This window comes from Salvelinus sp. IW2-2015, unplaced genomic scaffold (assembly GCF_002910315.2).
Source record: "Salvelinus sp. IW2-2015 unplaced genomic scaffold, ASM291031v2 Un_scaffold924, whole genome shotgun sequence".
In the NCBI taxonomy this organism is placed as follows: domain Eukaryota; kingdom Metazoa; phylum Chordata; class Actinopteri; order Salmoniformes; family Salmonidae; genus Salvelinus; species Salvelinus sp. IW2-2015.
Window position 1 is genome coordinate 390106 of NW_019942649.1, and position 24777 is coordinate 414882.

Below are 24777 nucleotides of genomic sequence, written 5' to 3' on the forward strand. Positions count from 1 at the left end.
TTGATGTAGTAAATCACTTTTCCTGTCAACGACTTTATTTTATAAACTTCCTTTATTGTGCGTGTTGCTTTTGAAGGTTTAATAAAACCTTAATTCAGACAAGAAATCCATCTTTCCATTGATTGAATATTCAACAGACTGAGCAGTCGTGTACCAATGAGATGAATGAGTTGCATTGTAGTTGTGTGTGGTGTTGTTGCCATTCAGCCTCCTCTAGCCTTGGTGTAGAATAACTGATAACTGCCTAAATACCTCAGCCTTAGGAAATCATTAGGGAAAGAAGTCACACTTCCTGTTTGCACTAATCTCTATTTGACTTGCTGAATGTAATACAGAGATATAGGCCATATAAAAGCATACATTAAATCTCTAACATTGTCTTGATTGAAAATGAAAGCAGTCTTCCTTTATTCGCCATTTCAATAAGGAAAGATCAATACCAATATTAATAGCCAGCAGGCTCAGACAATATCCAGAAATAACTAACACTTCAAGACCCCACGGTCAGGTGGCTCATCATAACGACGTCATGGTAAGTAATGGAATCCAAGTATGTGGGGTGGGGGTCAGTGATTTGAGGGGGAGACAGAACCAGTGGAGGCAGCAACAGGCAGGTAGCAGGTAGAGGGGGGCCAGGTGGATTGGGGAAGGCACGTCCCGGTGTCAGGCCAGGGTGTCCTCAGCCTCAGGCCCTCTGGAAGGGGACAGAGAAAGAGAAAAGATGAGGGTTAGTGAGAGCATGGCTAATGTAACAGTTTAACTTTAGTCTGTCCCCTCGCCCCGACCCAGGCGCGAACCAGGGACCCTCTGCACGCATCAACAACAGTCACCCATGAAGCATCGTTACCCATCGCTCCACAAAAGCCGTGGCCCTTGCAGAGCAAGGGGAACCACTAYTTCAAGGTCTCAGAGCAAGTGACGTCACCGATTGAAAGGCTATTAGCGCGCACCACCGCTAACTAGCTAGCCATTTCACATCTGTTACACTAACACCATAGTACACCACATGCACAGAGGGTAGAGAATAATCAACAGAGTTGCTGTGGACACTGGATAATCTACATTTGACATTTAAGGCATTTAGCAGGCGCTCTTATCCAGAGCCAAACACTGCCACACTCAGGCACTGTTYTTTGGGCTGACCMAAAACAACATCGCCGCAGAAGAGGTAGACGGAGCGGCCTTCTGGTCAGACATCGGAGGCGCGCACACCACCCGCTGCTTCCGAGTATATTACTCGACAATGTCCAGTCTCTAGATAACAAGGTAGACAAAATTAGGGCAAGGGTTGCTTTCCAGAGCGACATCAGGGATTGTAACATACTCTGTTTCACGGAAACATGGCTCTCTCTGGATATGCTGTCGGAGTCGGTACAGCCACCGGGATTCTTTGTGCATCGCGCCGACAGTAATAAATATCTCTCCAGGAAGAAGAAGGGCGGGGGTGTATGTTTCATGATGAACGACTCATGGTGGAATTGTAACAACATACAGGAACTCAAGTCCTTTTGTTCACCTGACCTAGAATTCCTCACAATCAAATGACGACCGTATTATCTCCCAAGAGAATTCCCAGCGGTTATTGACACAGCCGTGTATATCCCCCCTCAAGCCAATACCACGACGGCCCTCAAGGAACTTCACTGGACTTTATGCAAACTGGAAACCATATATCCTGAGGCTGCATTTATTGTAGCTGGGGATTTTAACAAAGCAAATTTGAGAACAAGGCTACCTAAATTCTATCAGCATATTGATTGTAGCACTTGTGTGGGTAAAACTCTGGATCACTCTAACTTCCACGATGCATACAAGGCCCTCCCCCGCCCTCCCTTTGGCAAATCTGACCATGACTCCATTTTGCTCCTCCCTTCCTATAGGCAGAAACTCAAACAGGATGTACCTGTGACATGGACTATTCAACGCTGGTCTGACCAATCGGAATCCACGCTTCATGATTGTTTTGATCACGCGGACTGGGACATGTTCCTGGGTAGCCTCAGAGAATAATATTGATTTATATGCTGATTCGGTGACTGAGTTTATAAGTGCATAGGAGATGTTGTACCCACTGTGACTATTAAAACCTACCCTAACCAGAAACCGTGGATGGATGACGGCATTCGCACAAAACTGAAAACGCGAACCACCGCATTTAACCATTGAAAGTTGACCGGGAATATGGCCGAATACAAACACTGTAGTTATTCCCTTCTCAAGGCAATCAAACAAGTGAAATGTCGGTATAGGGACAAAGTGGAGTCGCAATTCAACGGCTCAGACACGAGAAGTATGTGGCAGGGTCTACAGACAATCTTGGACTACAAAAAGAAAACAGCCACGTCACGGACATCGACGTCTTGCTTCCAGACAAACTAAACGCCTTCTTTGACCGCTTTGAGGATAATACAGTGCGACTGACGCGGCCCGCTAACAAGGACTGTGGGCTCTCCTTCTCCGTGACCGACGTGAGTAAGATATTTAAACAAGTTAACCCTCGCATGGCTGCCGGCCCAGACGGCATCCCTAGCCGCGTCCTCAGAGCATGCACAGACCAGGTGGCTGGTGTGTTTACGGACATATTCAATCTCTCCCTATCCCAGTCTGCTGTCCCCACATGCTTCAAGATGGCCACCATTGTTCCTGTACCCAGAAAGGCAAAGATAACTGAACTAAATAATTATCGCCCCGTAGTACTCACTTCTGTCATCATGAAGTTCTTTGAGAGACCAGTCAAGGATCATATCACCTCCATCTTACCTGTCACCCTAGACCCACTTCAATTTGCGTAGCGGCCCAATAGGTCCACAGACGATCCAATCGCCATCACACTGCACAATTCCCTATCCCATTTGGACAAGAGGAATATCTATGTAAGAATGCTGTTCATTGACTACAGCTCAGCATTCAACACCATAGTACCCTCCAAGCTCATCATTAAGCTTGAGGCCCTGGGTCTCAACCCCACCCTGTGCAATTGGGTCCTGGACTTCCTGACGGGCCGCCCCCAGGTGGTGAATGTAGGAAAGGAGATAGTCGTGAATATCAGTAAAACGCAGAGGGAGCCCCCCCTATCCACATCGACGGGACAGCAGTGGAAAATGTGAAAMGTTCCTGGGCGTACACATCCCGGACAAACTGAAATGGTCCACCCACATAGACAGTGTGGTGAAGAAGGTGCAATAGCACCTCTACAACCTCAGGAGGCTGAAGAAAGTTGGCTTGTCACCTAAAACCTTCACAAACTTTTACAGATGCCCAATTGAGAGCGTCCTGTCGGGCTGTCTCACCGCCTGGTACGGCAACTCCACCGCTCATATCCGCAGGGCTCTCCAGAGGGTGGTGCGGTCTGCACAACGCATCACCGGGGGCAAACAACCTGCCCTCCAGGACACCTACAGCACCCGATGACACAGGAAGACAAAAAGATAATCAAGGACAACAACCATCCGAGCCACTGCCTGTTCACTCCGTTACCATCCAGAAGGCGAGGTCAGTACAGGTGCATCAAAGCTGGGACCRAGAGACTGAAAAATAGCTTCTATCTCAAGGCCATCAGACTGTTAAACAGCCATCACTAACACAGTGAGGCTTCTGCCTACATACAGACTTGAAATCATTGGCCACTTTCCTAAATGGATCACTAGTCACTTTAATAATGCCACTTTAATAATGTTTACATCTTGCATTGCTCATCGCACATGTATAATAGCGCTATATTGAAAATACTGGGATTTTGTCTTTCTTCAGAGATTCAATTATAAAATTCAATTATTTTTTTAAAATATAATTTCCACACACTTTCTACCTGCTTTAAGTTGTTTAAGTTTAGGCTGGAGTACTTTATTTATTACATTTTTTAAGTTGAGAATGGGTAGACTACAGTTTGAAGAGGTTCTCTTCCACCATGGAATACCTGAAGATGACTCAGGGTTCAGGAAGAGGATATAACCACTCCTCCCTGGTGCTTTTGGAAATTCACTAACATTCTATTGAACTATGGATTCTCTCTGAGGAGTCTGTGAGGCTTTCTCAACGTCCAGTTGACTGCTGTGTAAACCAAGTCACACGCTAAGGAGGAATGAGGATGGAGACACAGTAGAGGAAACTAGTTGGTGATATATAGTGTCTGTCTACCTTGATGTATATCTAGGAGGTACACACACACTTTCACACACTTTCATAAATGGATCACTAGTCACTTTAATAATGACACTTTAATAATGTTTACATATCTTGCATTGCTCATCGCACATGTATATACTGTATTTTATACCATCTATTGCATCTTGCCTATGCCACTCAGTCATTGTTCATCCATATATTTATATGTATATTCTTATTCCATTCCTTTACTTAGATTTGTGCATTAGGTAGTTGTTGTGAAATTGTTAGATTACATATTAGATATTGCTGCAGTAGAAGCACAAGCATTTCGCTACACTCAAAATAACATCTGCTAACCATGTGTATGTGACCAATAAAATAAGATTTGATTTGATTTCTCAGCCAGGCTGARAATTCAGGTTAAAAGGCCACAGTCAGGCAGAAAACTCTCGATGTTCTGTCATAAAGTGAGAACAATGAGTTTCCCTGGCTGTTAAATGGCTGCTACTTAGAAATACTATAACAGTAAAATATATATAAACCTGTCTCCAATATAATCACATAGTTTACACAGACTCACCACGGACCTTTGACAAATAAATCTCATGTAAAAAGGCGTCCCATGGTCTGTTTTGTCAACGAACTCAATGTACTCCAAACACTGGTGGTAACCAGACTATCCCAATAATTTACTGTATGTAGCCTAGTAAACGACGACCCACTCTGGTATGTTCTGTTGCAAACTGTGTGGGACTCGTTGGTGTTGTTTACCTCTTAACTACTCAAATATATTTTACTTATAAAGTCAAGGATGAAATTAACTGCCAAAAACTGGTCTAAAAAAACGGGGTTCCCAAGCTGTTTTGCCCGTGACCACATTTTTGGGCCCATTTTTTCCTCTCGCAACCCCACCATGTACAAAAGACTTAATCAGCTGCCGATGCTTACTTTTTTACTATGACAGTCGATTACAAATCAGTCTGACAGTACCTTCGACAGTATTTAAAGCTGAAGGAAGTATGGTTTGAATTGACTGAAATGCATCAGAAAAGTATTGGGAAGTTCAGGCAATAATTTAGTATGCTCGTCTGTGTATAAAAKAACATAATCATTGACGAAGTTCTTTTCCCCCCCTTGTCTGATTTAGTGCCTGGTCTGGTCTATTGTTCTCATGAGGATTGTGGGCATCGTAGAGGGTAACAGAAGACACATATGGGTTCCAGTCTTATCTTTCAGTGATGAGGTCATAATATTGTKTAGCTTAAACCGTTCAAAAGATAGATCCACGTTTGTAGGAAGAAAACAAAAAACGCTCTGTTTATTACAACCGCACCTAGCGGCTACCGGAGATCAGTAACACCGGTTCTAGGTGTTCTCCCGCAAACCCATTCTCAAATTAGATGACCCCACATTGCTTTCGCGATCGTTAGTTTGGGAAACGCTGGTGTACAGTATATATATAAGAACAGTATATCATTTCCCTCACACGTCATAGCCACCAGGTGGAAGCATTATACACGATAAGCCTACTCCATATGCACAGTAAGTTCTACTGCTCTACACAGGCTCTAATCAGTATTAGATGTAATAGCCTCAGAAACCCAGGCTTCTCACGTTCTGAGTCCACGAGACTAGATCCATTCTAACTTCATCTGCTAAATAAAAGGCCCTTTTCATAAGGCTGTGGTCATTTCTATGTCAGGTGACTACCTGAGAAAACCTCAGACCAAAGCTCCTCCTGTGAATTGGAATTGACTTCCGGTAGACCAGTGGTTCTAAACTGGTTTTGCCTCGAGACCCAAATTCAACCAGGTTGTCTGAGTCGCGACCCAATAATCGGGTAGCAAAAAAAATCATCACCAAACTACAATCTGGAAAAGTATTTTCAATGTTATGTTGATAGTACATGTAGCAATTATATGACAAGGGAACAACATCCCCACCTCTTCCATTGTCAATAATCAAATGTTGCCCATATTCTTGATGAAGAATGTTAATAAACTCTGTCTTGAGWCCACAGAATTAACCAAAATAACACGGCTAATAGCGCTATATTGAAAATACTGGGATTTTTTTTCCCTTCAGAGATTCAATTATAACATTTAAAAAAAAAAGTTAAATATAATTTCTACACACTTTCTACCTGGTTTAAGTTGTTTAAGTTTAGGCTGGAGTATTTTATTTATTACATTTTTTAAGTTGAGAATTGGTAGACTACAGTTTGAAGAGGTTCTCTTCCACCATGGAATACCTGAAGATGACTCAGGGTTCAGGAAGAGGATATAACCACTCCTCCCTGGTGCTTTGAAATTCACTGACATTCCATTGAACTATGGATTCTCTGAGGAGTCTGTGAGGCTTTCTCAACGTCCAGTTGACTGCTGTGTAAACCAGGTCACACGCTAAGGAGGAATGAGGATGGAGCCACAAGTAGAGGAAACTAGTTGGTGATATATAGTGTCTGTCTACCTTGATGTTAATCTAGGAGGTTGCACACACACACACACACACACACACACACACACACACACCACACACACACAACACACACAACACACACCCACACAACCACACACACACACACCACACACACACACACACACACACACACACACACACACACACACACACACACACAACACACACACATCTCCCCCCACACACACTCATCTACCCACACACACTCTCCCACCACACACACACATCTACCCCCCCCACACACACTCATCTACCCACACACACACACACTCTCCACCACCACACACACACACACACTTCAAACCGAGCATGATGACAGGTTGATTACCAAGGTGCCAAACTCCAAAGGTTTGAATAATTATTTCAACGACTATGGTGTCATGTTTCAACATCGTTGGAAAGATTATGTGATAAGGGGAGTTCGCTCAGAAAACAATTTCATTCTTTTTCTGTCACCTGTCTTAACTTGTGAAGAAGCTGAGAGAACTGACTGAACAGGAATTGTTCTATGACAGTTGTAGTGTTTCAAAGCTGGATATATAGTAAACATTGATTTGTAGTCTCTGTGTTCTGTATCATCCTGTTGTGCTAATTGGACATGTTGCAACCTGAAGCCTTTTTCATTTTTGATTCTTCTTAACTTTGTGACATGCAGGTAAGTCTTGTTTGATGTTTTCCCTCCCTATGCACAACAAGTCTACAGATATTAAGGATACTAAGGAATAGACTGGATACTAAGGAATGGACTGGATACTAATGGAATAGACTGGATACTAGGATAGACTGGATACTAAGGAATAGACTGGATCTAAGGAGTACTGGATGCTAAGGAATGGACTGGATACTAAGGAATAGACTGGATACAAGAATGACTGGATACTAAGGAATAGAACTGGATACTAAGAATAGACTGGATACTAAGGAATGGACTGGATACTATGGAATGGACTGGATACTAAGGAATGGACTGGATACTAATGAATATAGACTGGATACTAAGGAATAGACTGGATACTAAGGAATGAACTGGATACTAAGAATGAACTGGATACTAAGGAATATAACTGGATACTAAGAAATAGAACTGGATACTAATGATAGACTGGATATAAGGAATAGACTGGATACTAAGGAATGGACTGGATACTAAGGAATAGACTGGATACCAAGAAATGAGGGCCTGCCGGAGTACTGAAGATAAGAAACGTGTCAGTTTCATATCACATTTCTCACCTGGGAAGTATTCACTTTAGTAAGGTGAAACAGTCAGAATGTCTCAAAGACGAGGAGAGCTGACAGACTCCCTATTCTATAATCACATCTGGTCTGCACAATAGGCAAACATGTCAGGGGTCTCTTCTGTAACGTTGTCCTGAACAGGGCCTTTGACAGGGAGGAGAGCTAACACGACTCTATAACAGATAACACACCTGTTCTACAGATACTATTCTAACAGTGGGCTCTGTAACATTGCACCCTTCTGATCAAGGCTCCTGACAACAGCGAAGAACTAGTCTACTTCTTTTAGAAGTACAGTACAGCGCATTCTGTCCTGGCTGGGTGAAATGTGATCTAACACTACATTAGTGAAGTGAGAATGGCGATATCGGGTGATGGAGAGAGGGCTCGCTTTGTGACTTGAGATGGTGGTGTGCCTTGCTGCTGCTGCTTCTACCTGTCTGTTGACCCATACAACCCTCCCCATCTGCCCCCCAGCCCCTTCACCTGTTGTTGACCATACAACCCCTCCCATCTACCCCCCAGCTTCTCCACCTGTCTGTTGACCCATACAACCCTCCCCTCTCCATCTACCCCCCAGTCTCTCACCTGTCTGTTGACCAATACAACCCTCCCCCATCTCCCCCCCGCCTCTCACTGTCTGTTGACCCATGCAACCCCTCCCCATCTACCCCCCCAGCTTCTCACCTGTCTGTTGACCCATACAACCCCTCCCCATCTACCCCCCAGCCTCTCACCTGTCTGTTGACCCATACAACCCCTCCCATCTGCCCCCCCAGCCTCTCACCTGTCTGTTGACCCACACAACCCCTCCCCCTCCCCATCTACCCCCCAGCTTCTCACCTGTCTGTCCATATGCAACTTACAGCCCCTCACTCCGGTCCCACCGCCTAATCTGTCCTGCCTTGACCCGCGTCTCCCCTTCTCTCTCACTGCATCCTTACCTCTTCCACCGTCACCATCCCTCCCCCCCATACCTCCCACCTGTCTCTCCTGCCTTCCCCATTCCTCACCCCACCTCTCACCCTCCCTCCCTCCCTGACCCTCGGCCTCCTGCAGTCCTCTAAGCAGCTCCTTGGAGGAACTTTCATCACTCCCCTCAAGAGGAACATTAAACCTTTAGTGTCTAATACTTGAGAGCAGCCTTCAGTCCGAGTGGGAAATTGGAGAAAGCTCCAATCAACTTAACCTGGGCCGTTACCTCAGTTTAGGCGAGACCTGGGTTCAATATAGTATTGGAAATCATATAAAATCTTTGAGCATTTGCTTGAGGCTCCCTGGAGTGCAGATGGGCGGAGTTTGCATGTTTCAGGTACTATCTATGGTTCCGTTGCGGCAGACAAGCTCAATTAAGCATAGATCAAGTATTTGAAAGATTTCAAATACTGTTTGAACCCAGTTGTTTGTATGAACCAGATCTCAGTCTTCAGGCCTAGAGCTGCTCTGTGTTTCTCTCCTCACTGTCATCATTAAGGGCCTAGAGCTGCTCTGTGTTTCTCTCCTCACTGTCGTCATTAAGGGCTAGAGCTGCTCTGTGTTTCTCTCTCACTGTCGTCATTAAGGGCCTAGAGCTGCTCTGTGTTTCTCTCCTCACTGTCGTCATTAAGGGCCTAGAGCTGCTCTGTGTTTCTCTCCTCACTGTCATCATTAAGGGACTAGAGCTGCTCTGTGTTTCTCTCCTCACTGTCGTCATTAAGGGACTAGAGCTGCTGTGTTTCTCTCCTCACTGTCGTCATTAAGGGCTAGAGCTGCTCTGTGTTTCTCTCCTCACTGTCGTCATTAAGGGACTAGAGCTGCTCTGTGTTTCTCTCCTCACTGTCATCATAAGTGACTAGAGCTGCTCTGTGTTTCTCTCCATGCGTCATAAGGGACTAGAGGCTCTGTGTTTCTCTCCTCACTGTCGTCATTAAGGGACTAGAGCTGCTCGTGTTCTCTCCCACTGTCGTCATTAAGGGCTAGAGCTGCTCTGGTTTCTCTCCTCACTGTCGTCATTAAGGGACTAGCGTACAGTTGCTTAACACCTGATACCCCACACAGACAGTTCATGGTCTTATAGGTTTACAGTGAGTGACTATTCAGTTCACCTACTGTCTATTTAGGGACACAAGTAATTTTCATGTTTTGTTTTTGTTGTTTATTCCTTACAGAAAAAAACAACTGGTGCACAAATAGAAATAGAGGGTTTATTTCTCTATTTTGAGCTGTCTCCCAGCTTTTGAAAACTGGATCAAAGTATGTCGGGTCTTGTTAGGCATTTTGTGTTCGGCTGATAGAAGATCAGATAATGGAACCAACATAAAGATCTGACCAGGGATTAGGCTAAAGAAAATAGAAACCAACATAAAGATTTGACCAGGGATTAGGCTAAAGAAATAGAACCAACATAAAGATTTGACCTGGGATTAGGCTCAAGAAATGTAAACCAAACAAAGATTTGACCAGGGATTAGGCTAAAGATAATGGAAACAGAATAAAAGATCTCCCTAGTGATCAGGCTAAAGATAAGGAAACAGAATAAAAGATCTCACTAGTGATCAGGCTAAAGATATGGAACAGAATATAAAGATCTCACTAGTGATCAGGCTAAAGATAATGGAAACGGAACATAAAGATCTTGTGATTAAAACCACTTTCACTTTGTGTTTTCTTCTTCTCACACTTACATACGAGACACGTTTAGAATTTGAATCCCTTATTTAACATCAATGTCTGCCTCTGTTGACAGGTCACATATATCTAGTTCATGATTTCCTTGAATGTCTCAGATTTCATTCTCACTCACATTTTGATTTAGATATAGTCTCTGTCCCAAATGACACCCTATTCCCTATATAGTGCACTACTTTTGACCAGAGCCATTCCAAAAGTAGGGCACTATGTTGGGAATAGGGTGCTATTTGGCATATAAACAAAGTCACACAGTCTTGTTTTGTTTGCTGTTGGATGTATTACTTTGGGTTAGCTTCTACTGCTAATTTTAGTCTACAATTTGCTGAAGTAAATTACATATAAACCTCACGGCAAATGAAGAGAGAAAGGTTCCTTTCAGTTGTTATCAATGATGTTCCTTAATTCATCACCTCACCTTAAAGCGGTGTCCTTTACTTCCTCAGTCCTTCATTCGTTAGCTTGATAAAATGTATATTGGATTGTATCAGACATTTAACCAGAGCTTTTCATCTTAGAATATTGAAAGAGAGAGACTCCTTTGTGTGAAAATAGTGAAAATGTATTTAATTGTAGAACTGATTTCATACTTTTAAAAAGGTATACAAGAAACGTCAACAATTCATAATATAGAGTCCAGTCAGAACAAGCACTGCATCTCTCTCGTTATAACTCTTCTCCTGAGTAATATCTCTCCGAAATGCGTAGAGGAATCTGATTCTCCTCATTTATCCCCCTCCTCTGCTGTGGTTCCCCTCTAGATGTCTTCCTCTGTTTCATGTATAAAACAACCGTCACCAGAAACAGACAGAGYGAGGCCACCATCATGCCCAGGCCTAGCAGCAGGATCAACTGAACGTGTCTGTCGCAGACGGGCATCTCGGAGGGTGTTTCGGAGGGCGTCTGTGCCAGTCTGTAGGGCAGGGATCTGGGCATGGTGTCCAGGTGGCATGGTTCCAAGGTGTCGTTGACCAGCAGGTTAACCCAGACGGTGGTGTGGAGGGGCGCTGGTTTCCCACCGTCAGTCACCACGATGAACAGGTGGTGCATCCCCAGGTCCTTACCCATGAGTCTCTGGGCTAAGGTCACGTTACCGGACCGAGCATCCAGCTGGAAGGGACTGCTGCTGCTGTCACCGTGGTGATGGGATGATGGAGAGGTGCCCGGTGGTTCCCGCGCTGCAATGGTGTATGTGATCTCCGAGTTTAACCCTGAGTCCTTGTCGATGGCGTAGATCTTGGTTACCATGGTGCCCGTGGTGGTCCCCGTGGAGACGATGAGACACGACAGGTTGCTGCTGGGTAGGATGACCTGGGGCTGGTTGTCGTTGACATCCTCGATGAACACAGTTACCCTGGCGACGGAGGTCAGAGGTGACGGGCGTCCGTTGTCGGTGGCGAAGAGATCTAACTCGTAGCGGTCCTGTTTCTCGCGGTCGATATCGGCCATGCAGCGCAGCGTCCCCTGGGCGTTGTCTATGACGAAGGGGCCGACACTGCTGTTCACCACCCTCACCTCCACCTCCCCGTTAAGCCCTGCGTCCACGTCCGATACCCCCACCTTCCCCACCCGGGACAGGGGAGGTATATTCTCAGGGATGAAGAAGATGAAGTGAGGGGTGAGGAAGACAGGAGCATTATCATTCTGGTCCAGGACAGTGATTGTCACCATCACAGAGGACTCTAATGGAGGAAAGCCGTTATCTCTGGCTACAACTGTCAGTCTGTGAACATCCTGTTGTTCCCTGTCCAGGGGTACAGAAACTGTCAGCTGACCTGTGTTCTGGTCGATTCTATAAAGGGCTATTGCTGCCGCCGTGTGTGACGGTCGACCCAGTTTGTAGGTGACCTGCCCGTTCTGCCCGCTGTCTGCATCCTGCGCCCTGACTCTCAGCAGAGACACCCCAGGAGGGTTATTCTCCTCTATGTCTATCATATAGTGACTCTGGAGAAACTGTGGAGCATTATCATTCACATCCACCACCCTAACCTGGATCACTCTCCTGGGGAAGCCCTGAGCTGCAGGCTCTTCAACACCACCACGCATCACTACAGAAACATGATATTCACTCTTCACCTCGTAGTCTAAGGGCTTTGATGTCGACAGGAGGTATTTGCCATTCTGCAGGCTCAAAGAGAACGGCACCTCTCCTTCAATGGAGAGATACGATGAGCCTCTAACACTACTAGTATCCCCCGGTAGCTCTAGCAAAGCCAAGACAGTGGGGGGCTGGTTTTCCTGCAACACTATCGTCTGGTTTTGATGCTCTGCTATGAACCTGATCTTTATGCCATTCTCCTGGTATGGCGCAGGGAGCAGGGATACGGTTACCTGAGTGTCTGCAGGGGGGCAGTGGGGGCCGCTGGCTAACACTTTCAACACCACCTCCTCTCCCCTGTCACTAACACTGTCACTGTGGCGGTCTCTGAGGTCTCCTCTCAGGCTGATCAGGCCAGTGTGACTGTTCAGACTGAAGAGTTCCCTGGCCCGTTCTGAGACCTTGGGGCTGAGGGAGTAGGTAATGGCAGCGTTGGGGCCCAGGTCTAGGTCTGTGGCTCTGACCCTGGCTACTACTGTGTCTCTGGGTGTGTCCGCTGTAATAACCACCTTCTGGGTGCTGTCCAGGGTAAACTTTGGGCAGTTATCGTTCACGTCAGTCACTTTTATGAATAACGTTGCTGTGGCGCTTAGTGGGGTAGAACCACAGTCTGTTGCCACTACAGTCATCTCATGAAGATCCTGCTTCTCGCGGTCTAGTCCTTGTCGCACAACCAAAAACAAAATGGCTGCTTCTTCTTCTACTGTCACACTGAAAAACCCACCGGCTCCCTCTAGGTGGTACTGCAGCCGTCCGTTACGTCCCATGTCTCTGTCCTCTGCTTGGTCGTCCAATAAGAAACTGGTCCCTACAGCCACATCCTCAGAGACACTCAGATGCATCTCAGTGTTGTCAAAGTGAGGAGCGTGGTCATTGATGTCCTCTACTACTACCATGAACTTCACCAGCTCTGCGTCAGGGCCCACGATGGCGTCGTGTGGGACGATACACTCCCCAGCCTGGGGTTGTTCAGGACACAGGGCCTCTCGGTCCATCCTGCAATAGATAGATGGATAAATTACTGTTACAACATACACTATATAAACAAAAGTATATGGACACCCCTTCAAATTAGTGGACTCGGCTATTTCAGCCACACCCGTTGCTGATAGGTGTGTAAAATCGAACAGACAGCCATGCAATCTCCATGGACAAACATTAGCAGTAGAATGGCCCGTACTTAAGAGCTCAGTGACTTTTGAAGTGGCACCGTAATAGGATGCCACCTTTCCAACAAGTCAGTTAGTCAAATTTCTGCCCTGCTAGAGCTGCCCGGTCAACTGTAAGTACTGTTATCGCGGTTGTGGTAGGCCACACAAGCTCACAGAACGGGACCACCGAGTGCTGAAGCGCGTAAGGTGTAAAAATCGTCCTTCCTCGGTTGCAACACTCACTACCGAGTTCCAAACTGCCTCTGGAAGCAACGTCAGCATAATAACTATTATTCGAGAGCTTCATGAAATGGTTTTCCATGGCCGAGCAGCCGCACACAAGCCTAACATCACCATGCGCAATGCCAAAGCTCACCACCATAGGACTCTGGAGCAGTGGAAATGTGTTCTCTGGAGTGATGAATCACGCTTCACCATCTGGCAGTCCGATGGATGAATCTGAGTTTGGCGAATGCCAGGAGAACGCTACCTGCCCCAATGCATAGTGCCAACTGTAAAGTTTGGTGGAGGAGGAATAATGGTCTGGGGCTGTTTTTCATGGTTTGGGCTAGGCCCCTTAGTTCCAGTGAAGGGAATTCTTAACGCTACAGCATACAATGCCATTCTAGATGATTCTGTGCTTCCAACTTTGTGGCAACAGTTTGGGGAAGGCCCTTTCCTGTTTCAGCATGAAAATGCCCCTGTGCACAAAGCGAGGTCCATACAGAAATTATTTGTCGAGATTGGTGTGGAAGAACTTGACTGTCCTGCACAGAGCCCTTACCTCAACCCCATCGAAAACCTTTGGGATTAATTGGTACGCCGACTGCGAGCCAGACCTAATCACCCAACATCAGTGCCCGACCTCACTAATGTTCTTGTGGCTGAATGCAAGTCCCCGCAGCAATGTTCCAACATCTAGTTGAAAGCCTTCCCAGAAGAGTGGAGGCTGTTATAGCAGCAAAGGGGGGACCAACTCCATATTAATGCCCATGATTTTGGAATGAGATGTTCGACGAGCAGGTGTCCACATACTTCTGGTCACATAGTGTAGATAATTACTTTGCTACTAGTCAAGAGGAAGTGTCTTTATCAGTAGCAGCTATATATTAAAAACATACAGCAATAACAAATGTCAAAAAAGTGCAGAAATCCATCCAGTTATGTAAAGAAACAGTCAGAAGGCCTGTAGGCTACCACATCTAGAATGAGTTGCCATAAATAACCACCTGTTGTCGGTGGTGTAGACTTCCCCTGTCTCCTGGTCCACCCTGAGGTAGAACTGGGTCAGGAGCTGGTAAAGGGGGGGGAACGTGGACCCGATGGACCCGACCCGGACCCCAGCCTCCTGCTCCTCTGGAACCGAGATCCGAACAGAACCGTAGCACAGGATCTGCCTGAGATGGACCGTGACCAGCACGTTCTAAAGGAGAACATAGAAGTGAAAACATAGGACTTGGAACACTAGAAGACATTAGTGTGAAGTAAATCACTGATATGTACCACGTTCTAAAGGAGAACCTGAACAGGGAACTTAAAACACTGGAGAAAATTGTTGTGAGAAGGAAAAACATTCATATGAGGAAATGATGATCCTTGGAATTTCCCCCTGAAGTAGGCTAGAACGGAGACACCTTCCTTTAATGATATATCATTAACAGTGACATTTCTACCTCAGTGGCTACTTTCAAACAAGGGACTGTGCCTGAGTCCTAAATGGCACCCTATTCCTATTTAGTGCACCACTTCTGACCAGGGCCCAGTGCACTACTTYTGACCAGGGCCCAGTGCAGGACTTCTGACCAGGGCCCCCAGTGCAGTACTTCTGACCAGGGCCCAGTGCCAGGCACTTACTCTGACCAGGGCCCAGTGCAGTACTTCTGACCAGGGCCCAAGCAGTACTTCTGACCAGGCCCAGTGCAGTATTGCTGGACCGAGGCCTAGGTGCGTACTTCTAACCAGGGCAGTGCACGACTTCTGACCAGGCCAGTGCAGTACTTTCTACCAGGCCCAGTGCACTACTTCTGACCAGGGCCATAGCGGTACAAAAATGAAATTGTTGCACTATTTAGGGTGGCATTGGGGCCAGATCCTGTGTGTGCGCAGTAGTACGTTAATCCCCCCCCCCCTCCATCCACTTACTATTCAAACCTACTGCACCATGACTAACGACAAAACATGCTTGTGGAATTATAAAGAATAATTATGAAAAAAGCACTTAACAAAACACATGCACATAATTTACATTACAATTTACATATTTACATGACGATGTTCCATATTACTAGTGAATAATAGCTATCCTCAAGCATTATTCTTTAAACACCCAAGGAGTGTAAAGAGGGTCTTCTTTTTCATGTGCTCCCAGTCACAACAGTAACCCATTAACTCAAGGACTTTGTGACTTTTCCTCAACAATATCCCATTACCCATTCACTAGCTCCCTGTCATATCGAGAGCTACCAAAACAAGGACCAAGTAATGATCAACAATAATACTCTGCTGCCAGAGTAACTAAATGAACAGGCTACAAATGAATGTAGTCAAAGATAACACGGTCATATTGCCTTTATTAGCTTCCAGAGAAAACTATTCATCAGTTTGTSTCAATTCATGAACGACAAGATGTCGTCAAAGACACTGCACTCATATTGACCTATAGCGGTTCACTGACCTTTTGGTGAACTCATATTTATTAGACAATTACATAGATACAAGATATGATATATGATATGACAGATGATATGAAAGAAATTGCCCTACAGTGATTCATTAATTAAGTCATAAGGAAATTCTCTAATGATTGACTGACCTGAAGGAGTAGAGCCCAGTTCATATTTTCATCCGTCCCATGGCCCGTAGCCTACACACATGACACCTGTCTGGGTTTCCTCTGCCTCCACCTCTGCTAAGAGTAGGGAGGAACACTGGGGCTGGAGGTAGCTGTACCTGTAGCCTACCTGGGTACTGTTGACACCGGCTCCTCCTCTCCCGCCCCTCCCACTCTGCCAGACTAGTGTAGGCAGGAAGACTGGGGCTGGAGGCGGGGTTGTACACCTTATTTGGGCACTGCTGTGCTAACACACACACACACACACACACACACACACACACACCCACCACACATGATCGGCACACAACACACACACACACACACACACACACACACACACACACACACACACACACACACACCTGCTGCCCCTCCCACTACAGGTAACTTAATAAGCCTTTTGGACAGTATTCTTTACCTTCTTCCTGTACCCTTTATCTCTGGTTTAGTGGTTTGAGGAATTGACCAATTGAAAAGATTATGTAAATGGTTGTGGTGAAAGGAACATGACATACAAAAGGTTCTTATCTGTAACCRTAGTAACGTACTTACTGTTAATCATGATGAGAAACGAGTCAGTTTGAGGACAGTTATTCTACCTGTGTCAACTGTGGCCACAAATGGCAAGTGATCACTGTGGTCTCAGAGTGCTTCTCCAATTCTAGTATTGTTCAACTAAATATAGAAATATGACTTAAAAGGCTATTATATTTCCTCCCCAGAGGTGTAGGCATAACACCAGTAAGTCAGTCAGTAGGACAGAGGGCTACGTTGGCAGCGACATGAATTGTAACGTTTCATTCGCACTTCTAGAGTGACCCCTGTTGGTTGGTTGGAGTAGTTTCATGTGACTTTACAACAATGGGCATTCTACAGTGAATATACAGTACCAGTCAAAAGTTTTTCCAGGCTGTATAAGGGCTATTTGACCAAGGAGAGTGATGGAGTGCTGCATCAGATGACCTGGCCTCCGCAATCCCCCGACCTCAACACAATTGAGATGGTTTGGGATGAGTTGGACCCCAGAGTGAAGGAAAAGCAGCCAACAAGTGCTCAGCATATGTGGGAACTCCTTCATGACTGTTGGAAAAGCGTTCCTCATGAAGCTGGTTGAGAGAATGCCAAGCGTGTGCAAAGCTGTCATCAAGACAAAGGATGGCTACTTTGAAGAATCTCAAATATATTTTATTTGTTTAACACTTTGTTTACTACAAGATTCCATATGTGTTATTTCATAGTTTTGATGTCTTCACTATTATTCTACAATGTATAAAATAGTAAAAATAAAGAAAAACCCTTGAATGAGTAGGTGTGTCCAAACATTTGACAGTTACTGTAGTTTGGGGATAATTTTCAAAAATAATGATAACATCTTCATGATTAGGATTTTACGGTGAGGTAATGTTAATAAAGATGATTTCCTGGGAAACAGTAGTAGGACAGACAGATTGGCTGTTTATAATAGATAATAGGCAACAGTAGGCCTAAAATTGACTACATAATGGTTGAAATCACAGAGAAAATGTTTTTGCAAAATCTCATCATTCCATTCGTCAATTTCCTTTCAACTCTAGACTGAATTGGCAGCATAGAGAGGATTTCTGTGACGCATGGAAAACCTATCAGAAAAATGTCTCCGAGTTGCATAAGACTCTATTTTGGGGTTTCTGAGACTGTTCCGTTCATTCGTTCACGTTTGTTTTTTCCTTCTCCCTTTACTGTTACTTTCGAGACGCCCACTCACTACTGTAACCACAGAAGCCGCGCACGCAGTGATCTGATTGGATGCTGCAGAGCGCGTCTTTTCCAGTTGTGAGTAGAGTCTAAGGAGGCTTTATAAACAGAAGACCCCATGTGTGGACTTGAAACTTGACTTCTTGAACAGTTGAAGTATTCTATTAGTCATCGACGCATTATTCCCGCTTTTCAGAATGTCTACAGAAAACTTCAGAATGCCCACAGACAACTTTTCAGGTGGGTTCTGAGTGTTGGCTGGATTTGACATTTTTATCATTAGGCTATTGATTATTGCAGCGTTTCTTTCTTGCATTTTAGTCCTGCTGTTGTAGATTTTTAATGTGGATTGATTTCAAATAGCCAGATTCTGTTTGGTATCGGTTATTTCGTGTTTGATGTTAATCACTTTAGGCCTATTATTAATAGGCTAATTAAAATACATGTGTAAAGTAATTTTATTCAATCACGAATTGAATTATTCTCACTCTAACTAAAACCGAAATCCCCTATCAGACTTGGAGCTGGAGCTAACTGATCTGCTCCAGGAGTTCGCTGACGTGGTTGAGGAGTTGAGAGAGCCTTCACAAAGCGTCCCGTACGCATACGAGCGGCTCCTGTCTGATGCCAAACGGCGCACCGGGCTAGGGGACGACGGCTCAGTGGTCAGCGACAGCGGCGTTGAGGACAATAGTGACTGCAGTGAGTAGCCTTTAGGTCTAAACCTTTATGGTTGTTGTTGTTGTGTGTCCATTACATACGTGGAGGAGGGCGCGTGGTGTTTATGCGTAAACGGTGACTCAGATGTAGTATAGCGGGAGAATACGCATGTGGGCAGCCGCCGTTTGAGCCGCTCTTATCAACCCACACTTGACAGTTTTCACTGGTGACATCATCGGCTCATGAACATGCATCAACTTTACATTAAAATAGAGTAACATGAAAATAGAGAGTAACATGAAAAGAGTGTAACATGAGAATAGAGAGTAACATGAAAATAGAAAGTAACATCATTTCAACTAATGCACGTTTGCTCCATTACATGGAATAGATGTGCATGACTGTCTGTGGATGAAGGGTTGCATTAGCTTATTTAACAAATCATTCAATCTGAAAGTTAAATATAACATTAGCTGTCAGAATGGCCCTTTGTAGCTCAGTCGGTAGAGCATGGAGCTTGCAATGCTGGGATTGTGGGTTACTGGGACCACCCATACCTAAATAATGTATGTATCCAATACTGTAAGTTGCTTTGCATAAAAGTGTCAACTAGATGGCATATATTAGTTGTGGCACATGGTCTAACCTTGTCTGTCCCTTCCTCCAGGCAGTGAGGTGTCTCTGGGTAACAGTTGGAACACCAGTGAAGAAGAGCTCCACACTGCAGGCATACCAGTGATGCCCAAAGGTAGTGAGAACTGTACCACTACATCTCAACCCATCAGTTGACCATCTAAACTAGCTCTGAGCTATCTGACAAGTTAGAGTCATAGTAGCACAGTATTTCCTGGTCCTCAAGTACCTCCAACAGTACACATTTAGTCAACTAATTATCAAGCCCTCAATGAGTTGAATGAGGTGTGTTTGTCAAGAGCTACAATGAAACGGTGTCCTGTTGGGGATACTGGAGGACCAGGGATGGGAAATACTGTAGTAGGAGTCCAGTCAATATCACTTTTACACAGACAATTAGTGCATTACCATCGATCACCATTGAGTTGAGTTTACACAACAAAGCTGGGCTGCTGTGCTTCTACAGCCTTTCTCCTGCAGGGCTATTGAGCCTCATCTGGGGGTGGTGGAGTTGGGGTTTATGGTTGCTATAGGTGTGTGGTGGGGGTTTAGGGTTGCTATAGGTGTGTGGTGGGGGTTTAGGGTTGGTAAATAGCTTGTGGTGGTCGGGGGTTTATGGTTGCTATAGGTGTTGTGGTGGGGGTTTAGGGTTGCTAATAGCTGTGTGGGTGGGGGTTTAGGGTTGTATAGCTGTGTGTGGGGGTTTAGGGTTGTACTAGGCTGTGTGGTGGGGTTTATGGTTTGGCTAGCATGGTGTGTGGTGGGGTTTTAGGGTTGCTATAGCTGTGTTGGGGTTTGGGGGTTTAGGGTTGCTATTAGGTGTGTGATGGGGGGTAGTGGTTCATGGTGTGTGGTGGGGGCTTAGGGTTGCTATAAGCTGGTGTGTGGGTTTTTATGGTTGGAGACAGGGTGTGGTGGGGGTTATGGTGGCATCACAGGTGTAGTGTGTGTGGGTTTAGGGTATGCCTATAGGTGTGTGGTGGGGGTGTTTAAGGTTTGGCATAAGTGTGTGGCTGGGAGGTTTTATGGGTTGCCTATACTGGTGTGTGAGTGGGGTTTTTAGGGTGGTACAGGTGTGTGGTGGGGGTGTTTAGGGTTGCTATAGGTGGTGGTGGGGGTTTAGGGTTGCTATAGCTGTGTGATGGGGGTTTATGGTTGGTACAGGTGTGTGGTGGGGGTTTATGGTTGCGTACAGGTCGTGTGGTGGGGTTTAGGGTTTCTATACAGGTGATGTGGTGGGGGTTTAGGGTTTGGTCAACAGGTGTGTGGTGGGGGTTTATATGGGTTGCTATATGGTGTGTGATGGGGTTTAGGGTTGCCTATAGCTGTGTGATGGGGGTTATATGGTGGTAACAGGTGTGTGGTGCGGGTTTATCGGTTGGTAACAGGTGTGTGTGGGGGTTTAGGTTTGCTATAGGTTGGTGGTGGGCGTTTAGGGTTGCCTAATAAGCTGTGTGATGGGGGTTTATGGTTGTACAGTGTGTGGTGGGGGGTCTTATGGTTGTACAGGTGGTGGTGTGGGGGTTTAGGGTTGCTTATAGGGGTGTGTGGTGGGTTTAGGGTTGACTATACGGTGTGTGGTGGGGTTTATGGTTTGGTAAGTGTATAGGTTGGGTTTTAGGTTCTATAAGGGTGTGTGACGGGGGTTTTAGGGTTGCTATAGGGTGTGTGGTGGGGGTTTTATGGTTGGACAGGTGTGTGGTCGGGAGGTTTTATGGTTGTTACGGTGTGGTGGTGGGGGTTTAGGTTGCTATAACGGTGTGTGAGCTGGGGGGTTTTAGGGTTGCTATAGTGGTGTTGGTGGGGGGTTTATGCGTTGGTACAGGTGTGGGTGGGGGGTTAGGTTGCTAAGGTTGTGATTGTGATGGGGGTTTAAGCGGCTGTGTATAAGGTTGATGTGACTGAGAGGGGATTGTGGGTGCTATAGGGGTGTGATGGGAGGGTTTAGGGTTGCTATAGGTTGGGTGGTGACGGGGTGTAGAGGTTGCTATAGTGTGTGATGGGGGTTTAGGGTGTGCTCTATATGGTTGTGTGTGACTAGGGGGGTTAAGTTGCTATAGGTGTGTGATGGGGGGTTTAAGGGTTTGCTATAGGTGTGTGGTGAGGGGTTAGGTTGCTATAGGTGTGTGATGGGGGGTTAGGGATGCTATATGGGTGTGTGAATGGGGGGTTTAGTTGCATAAGGTGATGTTGATGTGGGGGTGTTAAGGGTTGCTATACCAGGTGTGTGTATCGGTTAGGGGACCTAACGGTGTTATGGGGTTGTCTATAGGTGTGTGGTGAGGCGAGGTAGGGGTTGCTAATAGGTGTGTGATGGGGGTTTAGGGTTGCTATGGTGTGTGGTGAGGGTTAGGGTTTGCTATAGGTGTGTGATGGGGGTTTGGTTTGAGGGGAGAGGAGTGGTTTGAGGGGAGGAGAGAGTGGTTTGAGGGGAGGAGCGAGTGTTGAGGGGAGGAGAGAGTGGTTTGAGGGAGGAGAGGAGTGGTTTTGAGGGGTAGGAGAGAGTGGTTTGAAGGGAGGAGAAGGTGGTTGGGGGGAGAGAGAGTGGGTTTGAGGGGGGAAGAGAGTGGTTTGATGGGGAGGAGGAGTGGTTGAGGGGAGAGCGAGTGGTTTGAGGGGAGGGAGCGAGTGGTTTGAGGGGAGGAGAGAGTGGTTTGAGGGGAGGAAGAGTGGTTTTGGGGAAGGAAGTGGGTTTGAGGGGAGAAGAGAGTGGTTTGAAGGGGAGGAGAGATGTTTGGAGGGGAGGAGAGTGGTTGGGGGAGGTAGAAGCAGCTGTGTGTGTTGGGTGAAAGAGTCCCACGTTGTCTAATTGTAGATGAGGAATAATGTTTAATGGAAAGACAACGAGTGCGGTATGAGGGGCAAGTTCTGTCCTGTCTCATTTACTGCGCAATTGCGCACTACTTAAGACATACATTAGACAAACATTAGAACATGATAAGCACTACAGCTTAATGACATACACATTTAGACATACATTAGACAACAACACTACTTAAGATCATAACATTAGACATGCATAACACTACTTAAGACATACATTAGACATACATAACACTACTTAAGACATACATTAGACATGCATAACACTACTTAAGACATACATAGCATTACATAAAGCATTCATAAGCCATACATAAGCTAAATATAACACTGTAAGATCCATGTCGGTCAGTCTGAGATGTGCTGCAGGCGCCTCACTGGCTCAGTGGAGTTTTACATTATGGGCTGTTTAAGATGTGATTTTTATGAAGCCAGCTGAATAAGAGTCTGTGAATTTTATTGTCTATCTTGGTTAAACCAGGGGTTGTGTCCTGACTCCTTCATTGTGTTCCAAACGGTACCATTTTTCCTATATAGTCCACTACATTTAACCAGGGCCGATAGGGCTCTAGGGAATAGGGTGCCATTTGGGATGCAGGTTCTTCTTCTATAATTCTGTGAGTTGGATCCCATTTCCTGCTCTGGTCCAAAGGAGGAAATGCCAGTGAACATAGAGCTGCTACTGCTGCATCTCTCCACAGAAATGTTCCTTTCAACCACTCTCTTTTTCTCCTCTCTTTTTCTCCTTTCTCACATGCTTTCCTTTTTGTCTGCAGCCAGAATGGGAGACACAGGAGACCTACAGAGATTCATCGACAGTTTGGACCGGGAACTTGCTGGTATGCAAACAAAACAACAATTCAGCACAACCTGACAATGCCATTATATCCCATTAGTCTAGTGTTTCAATGGCTTTATATCCCTTTAGTCTAGTGTTTCAATGGCTTTAAATCCCTTTAGTCTAGTGTTTCAATGGCTTTAAATCCCTTTAGTCTAGTGTTTCAATGGCTTTATATCCCATTAGTCTAGTGTTTCAATCTCTTTATATCTCTTTAGTCTAGTGTTTCTATGCCAGCTGAATCACAGCTCCCCTAGTGTCTAAATGCAGTATCCAGCTGAATTAGAGCTCCCCTAGTCTCTAAATGCAGTATCCAGCTGAATCACAGCTCCCCTAGTGTCTAAATGCAGTATCCAGCTGAATCACAGCTCCCCTAGTGTCTAAATGCAGTATCCAGCTGAATCACAGCCCCCCTAGTGTCTAAATGCAGTATCCAGCTGAATCACAGCTCCATGTCTGCAGGGTTGAGGTGGGCTATCTACACACCCTCCAGTGATAGTAGTCTATAGTACATGACTATCTTACCACTATCAGCAGAGAGGCAGTGCCTGGTTTGAGAAGAACACACAGAGACGTAGACCAGCACGCCACCACACACACACACCACACACACACACACACACACACAACACACACACACACCACACACACACACACACAACACACACACACACACACACACACACACCACACACACACACACACACACACACACACACACACACACACACACACACACACAACCACACACAACACACACACACACACGTATTATCACTGGGCAAGAGACACAGTAAGTGCTGTTCTCCATGAATCATAACTGCTCTCGCATCTGTACCTGGCTGCTGCATGCTAATGACAGTCTGTCTGACAGATATGTGAACGGAAAGCGACGGAGAGATGTGAAGGGAGAGAGACGGAGAGAGAGACGGAGAGAAGACGGAGAGCTGCTGAGACCACGTGGAGAGAGAAGAGAGAACAAGCTGCATGGATGGCTACTGCTGAACAAACACACACACACACACACACACACACCACACACACACACACACACACACACACACACACAACAACACACACAACACACACACACACACACACACACACACACACACACCCACACACAACACACACAACACACACACCACACACACAGATCTAAAAAAGCACAGTTCTGTCCTGTTGTGTTCGGAGAAAGCCAGCTCTCTCCTGCGCACTCTGGGGAAAAAAGGTTAAACATGAGGAATTAAAGAGCATCATGTTCCAATATCTAGAACACCACTGGACCTGAGGTGGTAGACTACATCCCTTCCCTCAGACTGGGGACGTATTCACAGCTAAATCAAGCTGTTTTATGTCAACGTGTCTCTCTTCAACAGGAGAACGTGTCTCTCTTCAACAGGAAACGTGAATGGGTGCCATTTCATATGCAGATATGAAGGAAGCAAATCAGTGGGGGAGCAGTAGAGACTCCACAGTATCTTGTGATTAGTAAGTGTTTAAGCCAACCTGCTGT

The 24777-nt window shown here is 45.7% G+C and overlaps 2 protein-coding genes across 2 annotated transcripts; one reads left to right on the forward strand and one right to left on the reverse strand.

Moving 5' to 3' along the window:
- Positions 1-11067: 11067 nt before the first annotated feature.
- pcdh20l (protocadherin 20-like) lies at positions 11068-16669 on the reverse strand. Its single transcript, XM_024136479.2, has 3 exons — positions 16553-16669; positions 14970-15163; positions 11068-13585 (listed from the first exon to the last, which is right to left on the reverse strand). The coding sequence occupies exons 1-3, from the start codon at positions 16574-16576 to the stop codon at positions 11158-11160; spliced, it is 2646 nt and encodes an 881-aa protein (XP_023992247.1). The 5' UTR covers positions 16577-16669; the 3' UTR covers positions 11068-11157.
- Positions 16670-18417: 1748 nt separating this feature from the next.
- On the forward strand, positions 18418-24254 carry LOC112069182 (regulator of cell cycle RGCC-like). Its single transcript, XM_024136480.2, has 5 exons — positions 18418-18547; positions 18824-19009; positions 19635-19715; positions 23200-23262; positions 24136-24254. The coding sequence occupies exons 1-5, from the start codon at positions 18505-18507 to the stop codon at positions 24141-24143; spliced, it is 381 nt and encodes a 126-aa protein (XP_023992248.1). The 5' UTR covers positions 18418-18504; the 3' UTR covers positions 24144-24254.
- The last annotated feature ends 523 nt before the right edge of the window (positions 24255-24777 follow it).